Source organism: Protopterus annectens, chromosome 2.part2 (genome assembly GCF_019279795.1).
Source record: "Protopterus annectens isolate FY-2018-M chromosome 2.part2, PAN1.0, whole genome shotgun sequence".
Classification (NCBI taxonomy): Eukaryota; Metazoa; Chordata; order Ceratodontiformes; family Protopteridae; genus Protopterus; species Protopterus annectens.
Genome location: NC_056730.1, coordinates 808,104,453 through 808,124,658, shown reverse-complemented (window position 1 = coordinate 808,124,658; position 20,206 = coordinate 808,104,453). Strand labels below are relative to the sequence as shown.

The following is a 20,206-nucleotide window of genomic DNA, read 5'->3' as shown; positions in this document are numbered from 1 at the left end:
CCTACTCGTTCCATCAGCTGCATAGGATATGAAACGCATGGATGAGTTGACAACAGAATTAAGGGTAGCAAGCTGGGCAGCAACTTTGTTGGAGGCTCCTGCAGCCACTGTACCCTGAAGAGTATCTCCCAACTCCTTAAAGAGATCTCTTTGTAATCTAGTGAAATTTGTTAAGTAGCTCAGCGAACGAAGAGCAAAGGTCGCTGAACTCAACATGTGCTTCCCATATTTATCCATAATCCTAGAGTCTCTATTAGGAGGATGGATAGACGAGGAAGTCCCAGCCATTTCCTTCTTGGTGGCCGCCACCACCACCATGGCATCAACCGGAACACATTTAGTTAAATATGTTTTGCCCAGAGGGACAGAAATAAACTTGTTAGGCCTCCTAGAGACAAGCTCCATAGTATCTGGAGACTCCCACACCCTTTGTGAGACCAGCTGCATCAACTCATCGAAGGGCGGAGTCACCCAAGAGGTGGAGGGCTGAGATCCGAAAGCCTTCAGGAGAACTGACTCATCCTCAGTAGGGTCACTGGACTGCCAGTCACCCCTCTGCTTAAGGATCTCAAGTATCTCAGCGAATGAGATATGCTCAGAGGGGGACCATGGGGACCCTTCTGACTCATCTAAGTCAGTATCCGATGTGAGAGACTCCTGCGGTGAGTCGAGGTACTTCCTCTTGCACAATCTCTTCCTGGGAACCTCATCAGCGGGGGCCTCTGGTGAAGTCTCGGAAGAGCAGGGGCCACCCATTGGGGCTTCCTAAGGCTCTGGGTCTCTACGCTTGGTCAGAACATGTGATGCAGAAGCAGACACAGGCACTTTTGGGGAGGAGGCGGGCAGACCTGAGGTCGAGGATGTCCTGGAAGACATGACACTCCTCATGACATCGAATGCACCTCTGCTCCGATGTGAAGGAGCTGACTGATCTGAGGAAACCATCAACACCCCTGGCACTGGGACAGTGGGCTCAGAGCCCAAGGTAGGAGTTGAGTTCATCCGAGCCGAGGCCTTGAGAGACAAAGTCAGAACCGACAAGTCGGTTCGACTGTCCTCCCTGGACCCGACCAGAGAGTGTCGGCTCCTAGTGTCCTCGATAGGCACCGAGGATGTCAGAGTACACGGAGCCGAAGACACTGGAGCAGGTGTCAGCTCAGAGGGTTCCACTAACATCAGATCTGCCTCCTCTGGCTCCCAAGGACCAGCATGGCTTGGAGGAGGAATAGTAATAGTCGATGCAATGGTCTTTGGTTCCAAAGCCGATATCATTTTGGCTAATGCCAGTGCCAACAGCTTCTGTACCACATGATCCACGTCCAGATCCAACAGGCTGATAGAAGATCGAGATGATCTTACCGAAGGTGGTACTGACTGGAGAATAGGACTCTTCTGAGCTTCGGAGACCGTTTCCAAGACTGGGGACTGGCTCCAAAAGGAAAGGACTGTCAGCTCCGAAGACAGTGGAGCCGAAGTCGATTACTTTTTCGATTTTTTTGAGTCCAAAGTCTTGGAAGACTTTGAAGACTGACTGGAACCATCTTGGTCACTCAAAGCTTCCTGAAAATAAGGCTTCAACAAGCCTTTATCGATTAATTTCCTCTTCTTTTCCTGCAGGACCCTAGAGGAGAAGGAATGGCAACTGGCACAATTGTCTTGCAAATGCAGAGCCCCTAGACAATAAACACAGTTGACATGGCTGTCTGTAACTGACATTTTCTGGCCACACATTGAGCACTTTTTGAATCCAGATTTGGGATGCTTATCATGATGAGCCATAGTAGAGACAGAGAATATTTACTGTAAACACGCAAAAAACTACAACAGTAAATTTTCTCAATAGCTAATACAGGTAAGCCTTAATAAAGAAGGCTAAACACACTCACACACAGAAGAAGTGATAGCACACTAGCAGACTAAAAAACAAAAACAGATAGCTGCTAATAACCTCATTTAATACGAATACTACTAAGCCTAAAAGGGCAAGACATATCACACACAATCTTAGAAAAATACAACTATCTAAGAAAAATCGACAAATGTCACTAAATAACCTTATCTATACAACAAGGCCTACTGTACAAGCCTTATATAAATTTTGAAGGCTAGACAGACCACACCTAGAAGATGCTACTAACCAGGCCTAAGAGAGGCCAACTAGAAATAAAAAACACACTCAAAGCTATAAAAGCTTTATAAACAATGATAACTATCTACTATACTATCTACCAAAAAACTTTTAGAAAAGATTTTTAATGAAACTTTGCTTATCTGGCTCGAGCTAAGTCAGAACCTCTGATCTGCTGCAGTAGCAAACTACTCGAGCTTTGCAATTGGCCGTTATAGGAGCCGGGGGATTGGCTCCGAACCCATAGGTAAAGAATGAACGGCGAGACAGAACGACTTCATATCATTGGCTCTGGTATTCGGGCCGGCCGAGGGTTACCACAGCAGGGATAACCCACAGGTGATGGCTGCAAAAGTGAAACACGAAAAACATGGACGGCGGCAATGTATTTTTCTGTCTCTCACATGACATTTAACACCATGCTCATTAATAACATGTAGCTTTGTCAATTGTGAAAATATCAATCAAATTGTCTCTACTGTATAACATGTTAGATTAACAATACTAGTGTTATTTTGTTACTTACACTTGCCCTTTTGTCTGCTGGTGGTGCTACTTCACAATTCTACTGATGGAAGCAAAGGAGTGGTATGTAAAGTTTATGCTAATTAGCCATCCAGAATTTCTGCTAGATGTACTTACTTTCCAACAGCGTTGGTCTACATTTTTTATGTCTGCAGGGTAAAAGGTATATGCTTGCCACTATAAATTCTTTATCCTGATCTTTGTCAACACATCTGTGTAAATTTCTGTTAAGCAAATGAAATCAACACACACCATACATTCTGGCTGATGCATATGGGGGTCTCACAGTGGTGCAGCACTTTGCATTCTAGCTAACAGCACTTGGCTCTCCCATTTGTTTCTTGGCAAAGTGCCTTCTGTTCAGTGTTTGTGCTATATGAAAGATTTTACACATCACTAAATATAAGAAAGCGTTGTTGCCTCACAGCAAAAGGTTCTCCCATTCGATTCTCGTCTGGAGTGCGGGTAGTGCCTTCAGTGTGCAGTCTGCATGTCCTCTCCGCAGTTGACTGGCGTTCCAAAAGACATGCATGAATAGGCGTGCCTTCATTGAAGGTTGGGCATCGAGCTGGCAACTCGGCACCGTAAAAATCTACTGCCAATCATTAGTGGACCAGAGTTCCGCTGTGGCGACCCCTAACCGGGAAAAGCCAAAAGACAAACAATTATTAAATATAAGAAAAAATTGTATTACATCTAAAAGAAACTGTAAGAATTTTATTTTCTCCTATGAATGTGATCACAACACTGTTAACATATACATACATAAACAACAATCACAGTGAAAAATCACTACAAAAAAAGGCAGTATTGTAAAAGGGGGATGGGGAGCAAGTCCCTTGCCATCTTCACACCTCCACTGTCTATATATATATATATATATATATATATATATATATATATATATATATATATATATATATATATATATATATATATATATATACACACACATATATATAGGTTTACTATCACATTGGCGATCGCACTATGTGAGATCAACCAATAAGCGAAATTCAGGTAGCAGAACCGGAAGTGCGATCACGGCACTGTCGAAACTTACAACAGCGAACATTTGTTATAGCAAGGTTCGACAATTTGCAGATCGCACTATAGTGGGGATCGGAAAATGTACCCTTTCTTCAGTGTAGTGCGATATCGGAGTTTGTATATTTAAGTAGGGGGTGTGGGGGTGCGGCACCCATCATGGGGGGTGCAGGTGGGCTTGCAAAATCCTGTTGTAGAATGTTATAGGAGCATTTCAGTGTAGTCAACATGTTCGACTTCACTGAAATGTTCAGTTCGGCATTTACACTGTTCGGTGTTCTGATTTCTGAACATTTAGTTCGGGCCTCTGTACATTCGAGCATTGAACTGTCGAACATGTGATAGTAAACCTTAAACATATACATACACACACACACACACACATATATATATATATATATATATATATATATATATACACACATACACATATATACACACATACATCCCAAATCTGACAATGCTGTACCTTGAGGAAAAGAGAAACCCTTGAAATACTATAATCACAATCTTTTAAGTCCAGATACCCATATTCACAGAATGCTAAGTGAACATAATAATGTAGATCACTACTGTCTTGAACTTCAAACTTGCAAATTTTTACTTTCTCATACAAAACATACGTTGGGAGAAAAACAGCACGTAAGTCTTCAGGTACCTCTCAACTTTTTTGTTGAACAATTCGGGACAAATCCAAAAATAATGGGAGACAAAGGCCCAAAATTGTAGTCAGTGGGGCAAAAAGTAGCACACTCGCCTTTGGTGCCAAAGGATGCAGATTATATTCCCATAACAGGTAAACTGATTGCTAACACTTCAGCGCAGTACAAAGTTGATGCTGCACTACTGAGTGTTGTCCTCTGATGAGATGTTAAACTGAGGTCTTATCTGCTTCAGTTGGTGGTAGCTCAGGTGGGTGTAAAATATCCCATGGTCCCCTACTGAAAAAGGAGGTGGCAGTTTCCCAATACCCTGGCCAAATTTCCCCCATCAATATAAATACTTCCTGGAGGCTCCACTGAAAAGAGGCTAGTAGCCTAGAGGGACTAACCCAGTCAACAAAAGGAAAAATAAGAAATTTTTATTCCAATTCTCTTCAAAAGTTAATGGAACAGGAGATATTGCATTAACATGCATTTTTAGAACAATACCAAGTACAAAACTCTAATGTTGGCATCACTGACTGGCTGTAATCCTTAGTTACATATCAGAAAAATCAAAAATTTTATGTGTGACTAAAACAAAAACATGAAGCAAAATTAGGGGTAGTTTAAATGCATGTCGAGCATTCTACAACTGAACTTAATATTTTGCTACTAAAGTAGTGTCATTCATGGCAGAATGAAATTTAGTAAGAAAATATGTTTCCATCAATGACTTTATGCCTTCAATTCCGTGGATTTTGAAAACAAAGTATGCCCCAGACTTTACACATTAAGCATTCCACAATTCAAATGTCCCTAAGGTTTGGAAATCATAACTTACAAAGTGATACTGTATTAAAAGGCAAACACACTTGTTCAGTGGCACAAAACCATGGGGGTCTTGACTGTGGATGACGTAAACCAGGATTTGGCTGCTACGTTTGACAACCAAAGAAGCTGGATGGAGGGATGGAAACAAGTCCTCAATATCAGCTCACCCACCTGAGAGAGCAAGCAGCAGTTAAGCTCTCTCTGCTTGAGCACCATCTAGTGGAAGCCACCAGGTGGCAGCTAGCACACTAACAACTGTCCAACAAGTGAATTAACTGTCCAATAAGTGAATTCCAAGATTTGCACCACGTAGTGAGAAAGCTGTGGTTAGTGTGTGGGACTAAGCATTAATAAGTCCCATACAGCAGACCTTGCCATATTATGAAGTTGGTTAGTAAAACTGAAGGGGAAGGGCATACAGTAATCCTACCGGTTGACAAGGATGGCACTGCACCAGAAATACCTCAAATTCACTGCCTGAACAGCATAACAGAATCACTGCTCCCTAGTTCTCTCCTCACATTGGATACCCTCTGTTCCAAAGAAATCCAGACACTCAGGCCAAGACAGGGAGTAGGGTGACAGGGCATGTTGATAGAGAGAACATGACAAGCCTTCAAAACAACAGAATATAAAGGCAAACATACAACAAAAATTAAACTCAAATAATTACCTGTCATAGTACCGCCCTCCCATCATAAACTGATGTCCAGCAGTTGGGCATATTTTAAAGCGCTGTATGTTTTCAGTGGTCCGAAAAAAGAGAGAATAATCACCAGGAGTGTTATCAGATGGCCTCACAAGAAAACTGCATACCTGGCCAACTGAAAAATAACAAATTATTTTGTCACTCTTAACATATTTACAGTACAAGACAAGCAGTTTTACAAACTAAGAAAAACAGCAAGAAAATAAAGATCTTTCTTTTTTTTTCGTTACAGAAACACATTAAACTTTAGTTTCTGCATTACATCTAATACGTTCCATAAATGTATAGTTAAATGAAACATGCCACAACTTTGCTTGTTTCACTGCAGTCCAAATCATAAAATGAAGAACCCTAAAATAGGTCACACTTTTTTTGAAAGAGATGTCCGAGAAACATAACATACAAGGACATTGGACACAGTTGAACACCAATGCAAAGTGTGCAAAAAAATAATCAGGCTGCAATGAGAAAATGCTTGCCGAGGTTTATGTTTTGGAGATTCAGAGCAATTCTTCTTGGATGTGGGCACATCCTAAACAATAACAGGCATTAAAAAAGGCACTACCATTAAATGTATAAAAATGGAAGACAGCAAAACAATGAATTATAACGGCTGAGAAATCAACAGAATTTAACATTATCCACACCTACAGCAGAACTGAACTCGGGTGTCCAAAGACAATACACAAAATGCTCAGCTTTTCCACTCTCACTCAAAACCAAATACAAGCTGCCATACTACATATTAAAAATGTCCTGTACTGCAGCTGACAGATCAGCATATTGGGAAATTAGGGATAGACAAACTTGGCTATACTATGTAATCCAGACCTATTACAGACCTTTTTAATGTTTCTACATTGAAAAATAAGTTTCTGTATGCCTGGAAATTTTCATAGTTGCTACACAAAAGAAAGGACACGGAACTGCTGAAAATAACTATAACCTTGTTGCTTTCCTGTCACCATTCTCAAAAATACTGACAAGAGTAAATCAAATCAGTTCTAGAACTATCTGAAAAGCTAGCCAGTTTCCAGCATGGCTTTCACAAAGGGCTGCTATAGTAACTCTGTTTGCAAAGATATGCAGGGTTAATGAAGAGTCTAAGACTGGTTTAATTGACTTTTCAAAAGTCATATGATAACTGTACAGCTAGAATGGGCCCTAGAAAAATGTACAGATGATGATTGCCCTGAAATGCTCCCCTACTTAACTGACAAACATAACTAAACTCAGTGCCACATTTTCTACTCCTCCTATACAAGAGAAAAGTGCAATTGCACAAGTCCCATTTATCTAGAACAGATATTCGAATTTCACACTGGCTCGGTTGCATAGGGGTTTAGAACTCAGATTGCTCTCCTCTGACTTCTTGTAATAGGGGATCGACTAAGCCCCTACCAACATGGAAAGCCTAAACCATGTCACAGGAAGTCAGTTGTTCAGTCTTTTAGTGCTACGCAGGAAAAAACAAAAATGACCAGAAGCAAGAATTGCCTGAAACCTACCAGTATGCATCCAAGAAACACCAACACAAATAACCAAAGCCAATGAATAGCATAACAAGGCTAGATATAATTGAGCTACATATAAAGTAAGAGGAATGGTAGGGTAGCTGCTGCCACTAAGGCAGTTTAAAATTTGAACATCTACTGTTAGAGTAAGTAGGACTTATGCAACTGTACTATGTTCTTCATACACACTGCCTGAGTGACACATGGGTGGGTTCCCAAAGCTTACCCTAACCGGGAGGAGGAAGGATAGGATCCGGTAGCCTCTGCAGAATGGTCCTTGGAAAGTCTGCTCTGGAACTTGACAAAAATACAGTTCGTAGTTCTTTGTACAAGTATGAACAAAGGACCAGGTTGCTGCCTCTAGAATACTTGTACAGTCCATTCCTTTCTAATATGCCACAGAGGATGAGGTTTTTTATTTATTTATTTATTTATTTATCATTTGTTGACCGGGAAAGTCCGACTAGGTTCCACAGAGCGTGTTTTCAGCGGAGGCCCGGGGAGAAATGCTCCAGATGCATGTCTTTGGAATGTGGGAGGAAACCGGAGTACCCGGAGGAAACCCACGCGAACACAGGGAGAACATGCAAACTCCACACAGAAGGCACCCCAGCCGAGAATCGAACCAGAGAACCTCTTGCTGTGAGGTGACAATGTTAACCACTGCACCACTGCGCTGCCCAAGGTTCTGGTGGAATGTGCCTTAACCTGGGCTGGAAGTGGTTTATCATGGTGGGAGGGACAAAAAAAAACAATAGCAGAGGACAACCAGTGAGTAACTGTTTGCTTAGAAACAGGTTGATTTTTAGAAAAGGAAATCAACAGCTGTTCAGCGATATGTCAAGATAGTACCTGAGCTGCCTGTGCACATCTGAAGTATGCAGAAACTCTTTTCCTTGTGTTTAGGTTCCAGAAAGAAAAAGTACAGTTTTGTACCTACCATAAATGTAGATGTCCGAGAGAAATGCATCTGCAGTCCTTACAAATGGGTTGTCCTGTCGTCAGGCAGCCCTTCGGTCGGCCGGATTCCAAAGTCTGGGTCTGGCTTCGGCTGGTGTCGCACTTCACCCGACGTCATTGCGGCAGTTCTTCGGGTATAAAGGCATTAGCCGACGCCATTTTCCTCAGTGTTTCTTGCCCCAGATGCCAGGTGCCCTCTTGGTAGTCTAAATTTGGATAAATGCCAAAGATTCCAAATAGTAGAGAGCAAACACACAAAATAAACATGTATGTACATATATACAAACAAATACACCATAATAGATCCCCCCCAAGCTAGCTGAAGATTGGTAAGTACCCTAGGAGTACCTCAGAGGGGAAGGAGGGTGGGTAATCCTGACTGCAGATGCATTCCTCTCAGACATCTACATTTATGGTAGGTACAAAACTGTACTATGTCCTTCAAGGATGCATCTGCAGTCTTTACAAATGGGTAGAATACCATAGCTAAACTAGGGGAGGAGGTAATGAGAATAGATTATGGTGTAGTCAGGATCCCTTGCAAAACAGCAGTGGCAAAGCCAGCACGGGATCTAGAGTATAGAGGTAAGTTATAATGCTTGGCAAATGTATGCACGGAGGTCCAAGTAGCAGCCTCTATAATGTCCTTGGTAGCCACTCCTCGTAAGAAAGCTGTGGTAGTGGCTGTGGCCCTTGTGGAGTGAGGCCTGATGTTCTCTGGAGTTTTCTTTCCATGGTAGGAGTAACAAAATCTAATGCAATTTCCTATCCATTTGGAGATTGTCTGTTTAGAAATAGGTTTTCCTTCTTTTCCTGTTGCATAAGCTACCAGAAGCTGGTCAGTTTTTCTATTGTTTTTTGTCCTGTCCAGGTAGTAGCGTAATTGCCTGTGTACATCCAAGGTATGTAAGAGCTTTTCTCCCTGTTCTGTGGATTGGGAAGAATGTAGGAAGGTGGATAGCCTGATTTAAAGAGACTCTGGATACCACCTTAGGCATAAATGTAGGATTTGTTCTCATGGACACTCTATCTTGATGGAAGATCAGGAAGGGTTGTACTGCCATTAATGCTTGAAGTTCAGAGACCCTTCTTGCTGAAGTTATTGCCAGCAGGAAGGCAGTCTTCCAGGATAAGTATTGCAAGTCTGCTGTAGCTGCTGGCTCGAAAGGAGGTAGAGTCAGTTTTTCTAGCACAAAGTTCAAGTCCCATGCTGGCAATGGAGGTTTCCTGGGAGGTTTTACATTTTTAATTCCCCTCAGAAACTGTCTGAGCAGAGGATGCGAGAAGACAGGAGGATCCAAGCTGTATTGAGCTGAAATAGCTGATGCATGTATCTTGATGGAGGAATAGGACAGGCCTGTGTGGAAGAGCTCCGCCAAGTACTTCAGGATGTTGGCTATGTTCACCAGTGTCACATCTTGCCCCTTTGCAGTACTCCAGATGAGATATCTTTTCCATTTTGCTGCATAATTCTTTCTTGTTGAAGGTCTACGAGCCTCCAGGATTATGTCCTTAACCCTTTGGGATAAATTTGGGTTAATTTCTGTTATGTAATGTTCCAGGCAGTTAGCTGCAGAGTTTTTAGGTTTGGATGCAGAATGTTGTAGTTGTTCTGTCAGCAGTAATGGGATCAGGGGTAGTTTCCATATTTGTTCCCGGGACATGCTCCTCAGCAGTGGATACCAATGTTGTCTTGGCCAGTCTGGGGCTATCAGAATGATCCTCGGACGTTCCTCTTTGATCTTGAGAAGCACCTTGTGCATCAAAGGAAGTGGTGGGAATGCGATGCTGTCAGGCTTTTCCAACTGAAGGATAGGGAGTCCACCTTCCAAGCAAGTGGGTGGTAAGTCCTTGTGCAGAATTTCTTCAACTGGTGATTGTATGGGGATGCAAACAAGTCTATCTGTGGTAATCCCCATTCTCTTGTGATGGTTTTGAAGATGTCCGGATGCAGCATCCATTCGTGGGCATCTGTTGTAGTTCTGCTTAATATGTCTGCTAGAATGTTTTCCTTCCCTGGTACATAAATTGCCTGTAACTGAATGTTGTAGCTCAGAGCCACATCCCATAGGGCTAGTGCCAGCCGGCATAGGGGGTATGAGTGTGTGCCTCCCTGTTTGTTGATGTACCACATAACTGTGGTGTTGTCTATCCTTATCAACAACTGGCCTTCTTGGAGAAGAGGTCTGAATGCCTGGATTGCCAATTTTACTGCCATCATTTCTTTTAGATTTATGTGCAGATGCAGTTGGTCTTGAGTCCATAGGCCTTGAATGCACTTGTCCATCATGTGTGCCCCCCAACCGAGGTCTGAGGCATCTGTCGTGATAGTTTATCTTGGTTGACTTTTGCAGAAGGGCAGTCCTGTGTTTGATTGACAGGCCTGAGCCCACCATAAGAACTCTTGCTTCAGGCATGGGATCATTGGAATTTTGGTTTCCAGGCTGTGCTTGTGCTGAGACCACAAATTCTTTAGGTACCACTGTAGCTTTCTCATATGAAGCCTGGCATGAGGGACCAGAATTATGCAGGATGCCATGAAGCCTAGAGCTTGTAGCACTTTTCTTGCAGTTAGATGGCTCTGCTTTGTTAATGCCAAGAAATAGAGAGGAAGTTGCTCTTTCTTTTCTGCAGTTAGGAATGCCATTTGTTTTGATGTGTCCAGTTCTGCACCCAGAAAGGTTATTATTTGGGATGGAATCATCCTTGACTTTTTTGTATTGACTGTGTATCCCAGGGCTTGTAGCAGGTAGATGACTCTTTGTAAGTCTTCTGTTAATTTGTTTTTGTTGTCCGCTTGTATCAGGCAGTCGTCCAGGTAGGGATAGATTTGAATTCCCTGAAGTCTGCAATGAGCGATTACTGATGCCAAGCATTTCGTGAACACTCTGGGCACAGTTGATAAGCCAAAGGGCAATGCTGAGAATTGATAATGCTCTGATCCTGCAAGAAATCTGAGGTATCTTCTGCAAATTGGTCTTATGGGGACGTGCAGGTATGCCTCCTTGAGATCTAGAGTTACCATCCAAGACTCCTTGCCCAGCATGGGAAGAAGCTGCTGTAGGGTCAGCATTTTGAATTTTGGAACAATGAGGAATGTGTTTAGAGCGGACAGGTCTAGAATAGGCCTCCATTTGTTTTCTTTTCTTGGTACCAGGAAGAGCCTGGAGTAAAATCCCTTCCCTTGCTCCATAAATGGTACCTTTTCCACAGCACGCATTCTTAATAATTGAGATATTTGTTTTAGAGCTTCTGCCCTTTGAGAAGGTGGTAGGTTTGGCATTCCTCTCTTTCCTGGTAGTGTATGGAAATGGAACCTGTAACCTTTGTCTATAGTCTGCAAAATCCATTTTTCTCTTGTAATGCAGTGCCAGTTTCTTGAAAATAATGTTAGCTTTCCACCTAAGGGTGCTTCTAGTTGTTCCCTGGTAGGCGGTGCCACCGCCAAGTCACTGTGATTGAGTTGTTGTAGTGGTGGTGGCTGTATCCGTGCCTCGTTGGTTGTTACCCTGCCACTGGCGAGCCCTGTAGGCACCCCTGGATTGGTTTCTGCCTCTAGAGCGCCTATTCCTGCCTCTTTGTGCCTTAGAGGAGTCCGGAAAGGACCAATTCTTGGAGGGCCAATTCCTGCTAAACCTTGGAGGTTGAACTTGTAAGAAATCTTTTACTGTTTGCACAGATTTTGCTTTCTCTTCCATCTTTTTCAGTACCTGTGCGGGGGCACCAAATAAATTGACCTTGTCCATAGGTGCATCCAAAAGCTTAGATTTGACATGGTCTGGTAATGACTGCTCTTTCAACCATGCATGCCTCCTGATAACTGTGCCAGTCATGGCTGATCTAAAGGAAGCCTCCAGTGCATCATAGCCACATTTTAAAGAATGGTTACTAACCTGCTGTATGTTATGTACCATTTCTTGAACATACTTTTTATCTAAAGATTCTTCAGAGGACAGCTTTTTAGTCAACTGGTCAAGCATAAACTCTTGATATTGAATCATATGAAATTGGCAGTTCAAAGCTCTAGCTGACAAAGTAGCAGAGATGTAAACTTTTTTACCCCATCTCTCTAAGGACCTGGATTCCCTTTCAGAGGGGAGGGGGTTTTTAGAAGAAGTAGCTGCTACAGCTTTAGGGCCCTGGGAGATAGTCTCTGGATCTGCAAAAGGGGCCTTATATAAGTGGTGATGAGTGTCCGAGACCCTGTAGTACCTATCTGGCTTAGCAGGAGCCGGAGTTAAAGTATCAGGAGTAGAGCAGGCATCATTAAATGCATCATCCACAACAGATAGAACTGGAGGAATAGCTAAAGGCCTATGTTGTGGTAAGTGTAGAAAGGTCCTAAGCCTTTTTCTAGAGTCTGAGAAATCTTGGCCCTGCCACTGGAATTGTTCCCTCATAGCATGCAAGGTTTCCCCAAAGGAAAATTCCTCAGGAGGAGAGGCTGAAGGGATGGACTCCTCAGCATCAGAGTCTTCGTAAGGAGAATAAGAAGCCTCAGGAGGGTCTGTATGTTCTGAATCATCAGAAGAATCATCTGTGGCTACTGGCTCAGGGGGCTCTGCTCTAGGCCTCTTTTCTGGAGGAGGGAGAGAGGCCCTGTCTGGATGAGGCTGGGATCCACGAATTAAAGTGATGAGATCCTGTGCCAAAGAAAGCATATGGGAGCTGGTGCTGGGCCTGTGAGAGGGGCTTGGCAGGCACAGGTTTTGAAGTTTTGGCTGCTTTAGCCCTGGCAAAGGCCTTAATAGACATAGCTGGAGGAGGCCTAGCAGCTCCACGTGCAGGGGTAGAAATATCTAGGGGAATGGTGTCTGATAAATCCTGTGAAATCGCAACAGAAGGCTGGATTTCAGAAGCCGTTTCTACCAGGATAGAAGAGGCCTCGGTAGAAGGCAAGTTATCGGCTGAAGAAAGAACCGCTTGCTCGGTTTCGGCCGAAACCCAGACACTCGTGGTTTGCTTAACCGCGGTTTCAGCCGAAACCGCGGACCACGAGTGTCGGTCCTTTTCTTTGCGCTTTTTGGTTATTTGCGTAGTCGGAGGATCCGACGGCATAATGTAGGCAAAATCGGAGCCGAAAATCTGTTCAGCAAAGTCCGAGCAACGTCTAAGCGTCCGCCGGTTAAAAGAAGCACAGGCTAGACAAGCTGCTACGTCGTGGTCTGGGCCTAAACAATGTATGCAATAGGAGTGGAAATCTTTATGAGGTATTTGTTTCCCACAAGATAAACAGTTAACTTTCTCTGACATCGGCTGAGGCAAGAAAGAGTCCCCAACGGGGTACTTAGCTTTATAGAAGTCTTCGAAGTAGTATTCGGTAGTAGTAATCTCTGGATCTGACCGACCGGCACTTGCGAACAGCTTCTGCTTGGCCACGCGGCAAGAAAGACTGAGGAAAATGGCGTCGGCTGATGCCTTTATACCCGAAGAACTGCCGCAATGACGTTGGGTGAAGTGCGACACCAGCCGAAGCCAGACCCAGACTTTGGAATCTGGCCGACCGAAGGGCTGCCTGACGACAGGACAACCCATTTGTAAGGACTGCAGATGCATCCTTGAAGGACATCAGAGATTGATGGCTTGATTCAGGATAAGTTCGAAACAATTTTTTGCATGAAAGATGGATTACTGCATAAAACAACCCTGTCCTTGTGGAAAATCAGACATGGTTGGCCCACCATGAGAGCTTGCAGCTCAGAGACTCTACTTGCACATGTCACAGCAATAAGTAACAGTTTTCCAAGTTAAATCAGCCTGAAAGGCAGTTTTAAAAGGAGATGCAGTCAATTTTTTTAAGAATAAAGTCAAGATTCCAAGGATTCTCAACTGCAACAATCCTTTTGTAAATTATATGATCACAAAATGAGAGAAAAGAGGGGGATCCATAGGCAGACAAGCTGAGAGGGCTGTACGATGCACGTTGATAGAAGCATAAGATAAGTCATCGTTGAGTACCTCGCATAAATATTTCAAAACCAGAAGGGGTAGACACCATGCCGGGCCCTCTGTGATCGGTGAGGCACCAGCTACAAAACCTCTTTCACTTGAAAACATCAGACTTTACAGTTGCAGACTTACTAGCTCCAACAAAAGCTGTTGCATATTCTCATGGAACAAGTACCCAAAAGGTATCAATACAGAATCGTCCATGTTGTCAGTTGCAGTTGCTGTAAGGTGGGGCGCACCAATCATCCACACACTGTGTGAGCAGATAGAGAATGTGAGGAAGCTTATGGTAGTTGCCCTTAGCCAATTCCAGTAAAAGGGAGAACCAACTTTGCCTGGGCAAAAAGGGGGTCACTACAATAATATTTGGTAATTCCTTCTGAACCTTCACAGGTACCTTGGGTATTTAGTGGAAATGGTGACAATGCATAAAGGAACATTCCATTCCAAGGAAATGAGAATTTGTCTGTCCTTTAGGCATGGCTGCAAGGATGTCACAAACAGAAATTTTCCAACTGCCTGTTTTGAAAGGTGGTGAACAGCTCTATTTGAGGTATTCCCCACTTCAGGCCAAATCCTGAGTTTCCACTAATGAGGGTCTGTTCAGGAAATGCTTAGTCTGTCTGCCACTATGTTTTGCTCTGACGAGATGTATGGGGTCTGAAGCATCACAGAATGGTATAAGGCTAGCTCCCAGGCCATCAATGCCAACCAGCAAAAAAAGGTGCGACCTTGTAGCCTCTTGTTTGTTCAGACACTACATAACTGTGGTGTTGTCCATAACCACTAAAAGAGGACCTGGACACCATAGGTGTTGAAGAACTTTCAAGGTATGAATGTCTGCTAATATTTCTTTGATGTTTATATGCTTTGTAACTTCCGAAGGACACAATTCACCTTGACTTGTACTCCCCTGGACACTGCTGCTCATGCAAAAATCTGACTAGTCCTTCTGGACTGACTGAACTAGAGTCTGGAGGGAGAAAGGTAGGCATGGACTGAGACATGTGATCCCTCTCCCCAGTGTAACTCTCATTCACAAATACCAGTACTGGTACCTGGAATTCTAAGGGACGCAGGTGCTGGGTCTGACAAATTTTTTTTTTAAAATACCACTGAATCTTTCTCACGTAGAGTCTGACCAGTGGTATCATGAGGATCACTTATGCCATGAAGCCTAGAAGTATGAGAAACTCTGTTGGGGAAATGGTTCTTGAAAAGAGAAATCCCTGAACATATTCAGAAAAATTTGGACTCTGTTGTCTTCTGGTAGAAAGGCCATTCTTTTTGTGTGTGTCTGTCACACAACCCAGAAGACAATTCTCTATGAGGGTACGAGACAGGACTTTTGTAGGTTCAACTAGAAGTGGAGAGCAACTGACGTGATAAGCATCCTTCAGATCTAAAAATAACCATGAAACAGTGGTCCAGAAGAAAGAGTAAGGCCATCAACAGGCTGAGCATTTGAATTGGGTATTTTTAGAATCGTATTTAGGTAAGACAAATAGTTTCATATGTACATACAAGGCTAATACCACAACGGCCTTTATAAGCCTATTGGTGCAATCCAACCCAAATGTGCCTCTACATATCATGGGTGTTTATTATGAGGGGGTATGTTAGGACGTTTCTAGAGTTTATGTGGGGGGGGTGTTAGTTTGGGCATTACAGTCTGCCTGTGTCTATCAGAGACATGGGAGTCAGACCTGGGATGACTTTTTGATTTTCCATCCACTGGGCAAGGTTACACTTAAATTGTGTTAGGGATGGACTTTGCTTCATATGGATTGGGAGCCTATTCCAGAGCATGAGGATCCTTTGAGATACTATCTTTCTCACCAGCATATTCTACTGATACTGCAAGCAAAATCTAACACCAGTCTCCATAGTAGCTCCTTTTTGGGTACCAAACAGATTCTGGAGTATAATCTTTTTGTTTTTTTTCTGGTGCAGTGATTCAATAGCCCCTGCTTGCAACTTGTGAAGAAGTGAAGAAAAATAAATGCCTGCTCAGCTGTGAAGCAGTAATACCACATTATTTGCAATAAAAACAAATAAAAGTAGATAAACATGTGAACTAAGCGCTTTCACCCCCTAGAGGGCTTCTTCAGAGTCATTGTATTAAACATTCACGTTTTATTTCCTATGCAGCATGACATCATATCCTGAGAAAACACGCCTTTAAATACATTCTTAAAAATCTCATCTAACTGCAGTACACACATTTACTACCCAACTGATGGTTAATGAAAAATAAAAAAATCATCTCAGACTCTGCACGACTCTCTTTTACCATAGTGTAGTAAGAACTCTACTAAAACATATGAATACAGAATGAACATCTTAAGTTGTAACATCCAATTTGTATCACTAGGTGGCAGACTTGTTAGTTACATAACTGTTGCACTTCTCTTTAGAATGAGTTTAATTGATATGTAGTCAGTGATCCCTGGGCTTTTATGGGCATTTAATCTCATTTGCCATTCAAGCTCTCTGATCTCTACTTCTAGCTCAGCCCCCCCCCCCCCCACACACACACACACACATCAACCTTCACTTTGTCTGTAACGAAAAAAGTACAGTTTTGTACCTACCATAAATGCAGATGTCCAATAGGTATGCATCTGCAGTCATAACATATGGGTTGTCCTGCCTCAGGCAGCCCTTCGGTCGGCCGGATTCCAAAGTCTGGGTCTGGCCTCGGCTGATGTCGCACTTCACCCAACGTCATAGCTCCTGGGGTATAACGGCATCAGCCAACGCCATTTTCCTCAGTGTTTCTTGCCCCAGATGCCAGGTGCCCTCTAGGAAGGCTAAATTTGTATAAAAGTAGCAAATTTCAAACAGTAGAAATCAAAAAGTATATATATACATATATACATACAAACAAATACACCATAACAGATTCCCCCAGCTAGCTAAGAGAGGGTAAGTACCCTAGGAATACCACAGAGGGGAAGGAAGGTGGTTAATCCTGACTGCAGATGCATACCTATCGGACATCTACATTTATGGTAGGTACAAAACTGTACTATGTCCTTCAAGGATGCATCTGCAGTCATAACATATGGGTAGAATACCATAGCCAAACTGGGGGAGGAGGCACTAAGATAATGATGGTGTAGTTAAGATCCCTTGTAAAACAGCAGTTGCAAAACCTGCTCGGGATCTGGAGTATAAAGGAAGATTGTAATGCTTGGCAAATGTATGCACGGAGCTCCAAGTAGCAGCTTCTAAAATGTCTTTGGTAGCCACTCCTCGTAGGAAAGCTGTAGTGGTGGCTGTAGCTCTTGTGGAGTGAGGCCTGATATTTTCAGGAGTTGTCTTTCCATGAAATGAGTAGCAGAATCGAATGCAATTTCCTATCCATTTTGAGATTGTCTGTTTTGAAATTGCTTTCCCTTGCACTCCTGTTGCATATGCTACCAGAAGCTGGTCAGTTTTTCTGCTGGCCTTAGTTCTGTCCAGATAGTAGCGCAGTTGTCTATGTACATCCAAGGTGTGTAGTAGTTTTTCCCCCCTGTTCTGTGGGTTGGGGAAGAATGTAGGTAAATGAATAGCTTGGTTCAAGGATACCCTGGATACCACCTTTGGCATAAAAGTAGGATTGATTCTCAGAGACACTCTATCCTGGTGAAAGATGAGAAAAGGCTGCACTGCCATTAATGCCTGTAACTCGGATACCCTTCTTGCTGAAGTGATTGCTAGCAGGAAGGCAGTTTTCCAAGATAAGAACTGTAAGTCTGCTGTTGCTGCTGGTTCAAAGGGAGGAAGTGTTAATTTTTCTAGCACAAAATTGAGATCCCATGCAGGCAGAGGTGGTTTCCTTGGAGGTTTTACATTTTTGATCCCTCTCAAAAATTGTCCGAGGAGAAGACAGGAGGATCCATGTTGTACTCTGCTGAAATTGCTGATGCATGAATCTTAATGGAAGAACAGGACAGGCCATTGTGGAACAGTTCTGCTAAGTATTCTAGGATGTGTGCTAGGTTTGCCAGTGTGACATTTGTTCCCTTTGCTGCACTCCAAATGAGGAATCTCTTCCATTTGGCTGAATATGTTTTCCTTGTGGAGGGTCTGCGAGCCTCCAGGATAATGTCCTTAACCCTCTGAGATAAAACAGGCTGGTTTTGTTTTATGCAATTTTCCAAGCAGTTAGCTGCAGCGTTTTTAAGTTTGGATGCAGGGTCCTGTAGTTGTTCTGCGTTAGAAGTAACGGGCATAGAGGTAGAGGCCATTAGTTCGTCCGAGACATGCTTCTCAGTAGCGGGTACCAATGTTGCCTTGGCCAGTCTGGAGCTATCAGAATTACCTTTGGCTGTTCCTCTCTGATCTTCAGTAGAACTTTGTACATCAATGGGAGAGGTGGAAAGGCATATACTGTCAGGGCCTTCCAGCTGAAAGAGAGGGAGTCCACCTTCCAGGCTTGTGGGTGGTATACTCTTGAGCAGAATTTCTTCAGTTGGTGGTTGAGTGGGGAGGTGAACAGGTCTATCTCTGGCATTCCCCATTTCTTTGTTATGGTTTTGAAGATGTCTGGATGCAGCATCCATTCGTGAGCATCCGTGGTAGTTCTGCTTAAGCTGTCTGCTAGTGAATTCTCTTTTCCTGGTACAAATCTGGCCTGCAGTTGGATGTTGAGATTCAGGCCTAAGTTCCACAGGTCCACTGCCATCCGGCATAGAGGGTATGAATGTGTGCCTCCCTGCTTGTTGATGTACCACATGACTGTGGTATTGTCCGTCCTTATCAGCAGGTGTCCTTGCTGGAGGAATGAACTGAATGCCTCGACTGCATGTTTCACTGCCAGCATCTCCTTTAGATTTATGTGTAGATTCAGCTGGTCTTGGGACCATAGGCCTTGGATACACTTGTCTTCCATGTGTGCCCCCCAGCCTAGGTCTGAGGCGTCCGTGGTAATGGTCTGCCTTGGATGTGGTTTGTGGAAAGGCAATCCTTTGTTTATCTGGCAGGCCTGAGCCCACCACAGGAATTCTTTTTGCAGGCATGGAATGATTGGTATCAGGGCTTCTAGACTGTGTTTGTGTTGAGACCATACATTCCTCAGGTACCATTGTAATTTTCTCATATGCAGCCTGGCATGTGGGACCAAGATTATGTAGGATGCCATGTAACCCAGGGCCTGCAGGACTTTCCTTGCAGTAAGCTGGGTTTGTTTTGTTAATGCCATGAAATAGACTGGTAGTTGCTTTTGTTTTTCCTCTGTGAGAAAAGCCATCTGAGTTATTGTGTCCAGTTCTGCACCCAAAAATGTTATCCTTTGGGATGGCACTAGTCTTGACTTTTGTATGTTGACTGTGTATCCCAAGGCTTGCAGCAGTTGTATGACATAGGCCAAATCCTTTACTATTTTTGTCTTGTTGTCCGCCTGTATTAGGCAGTCGTCCAGGTATGGATAGATTTGAATTCCCTGAAGCCTGCAATGAGCAATTACTGATGCCAGGCATTTCATGAATACTCTGAGCGCAGTAGATAAGCCAAAGGGCAATGCTGAGAATTGATAATGCTCTGATCCTGCAAGAAATCTGAGGTGTCTTCTGCAATCTGGTCGTATAGGGACGTGCAGGTATGCCTCCTTGAGATCTAGAGTCACCAGCCAAGACTCCTTGCCCAACATGGGAAGAAGTTGCTGTAGGGTCAGCATTTTGAATTTTGGAACAATGAGATATGTGTTCAGTGCGGACAAGTCGAGAATAGGCCTCCATTGATTTTCTTTTCTTGGTACAAGGAATAGTCTGGAGTAAAATCCTTGGCCTTGTTCCATAGATGGTACCTTTTCTATTGCTCTCATCCTTAGTAAGCTGATGATTTGTTTTAGAGCCTCTGATTTCTGGCTTGGTGGAAGGTTTGGCATTCCTCTCTTTTTTGGTAGAGTGTG

At 43.3% G+C, this 20,206-nt stretch overlaps 1 protein-coding gene across 1 annotated transcript in view; it reads right to left on the bottom strand.

Moving 5' to 3' along the window:
• RASA1 (RAS p21 protein activator 1) overlaps window positions 1–20,206 on the bottom strand; it is a 3,076,403-nt gene that overhangs the window by 1,815,349 nt on the left and 1,240,848 nt on the right. The window contains exon 8 of the mRNA XM_044064149.1: window positions 5,849–5,999. Coding sequence (XP_043920084.1) covers window positions 5,849–5,999 — 151 coding nt within the window. The remainder of the gene's footprint in view (window positions 1–5,848; window positions 6,000–20,206) is intronic.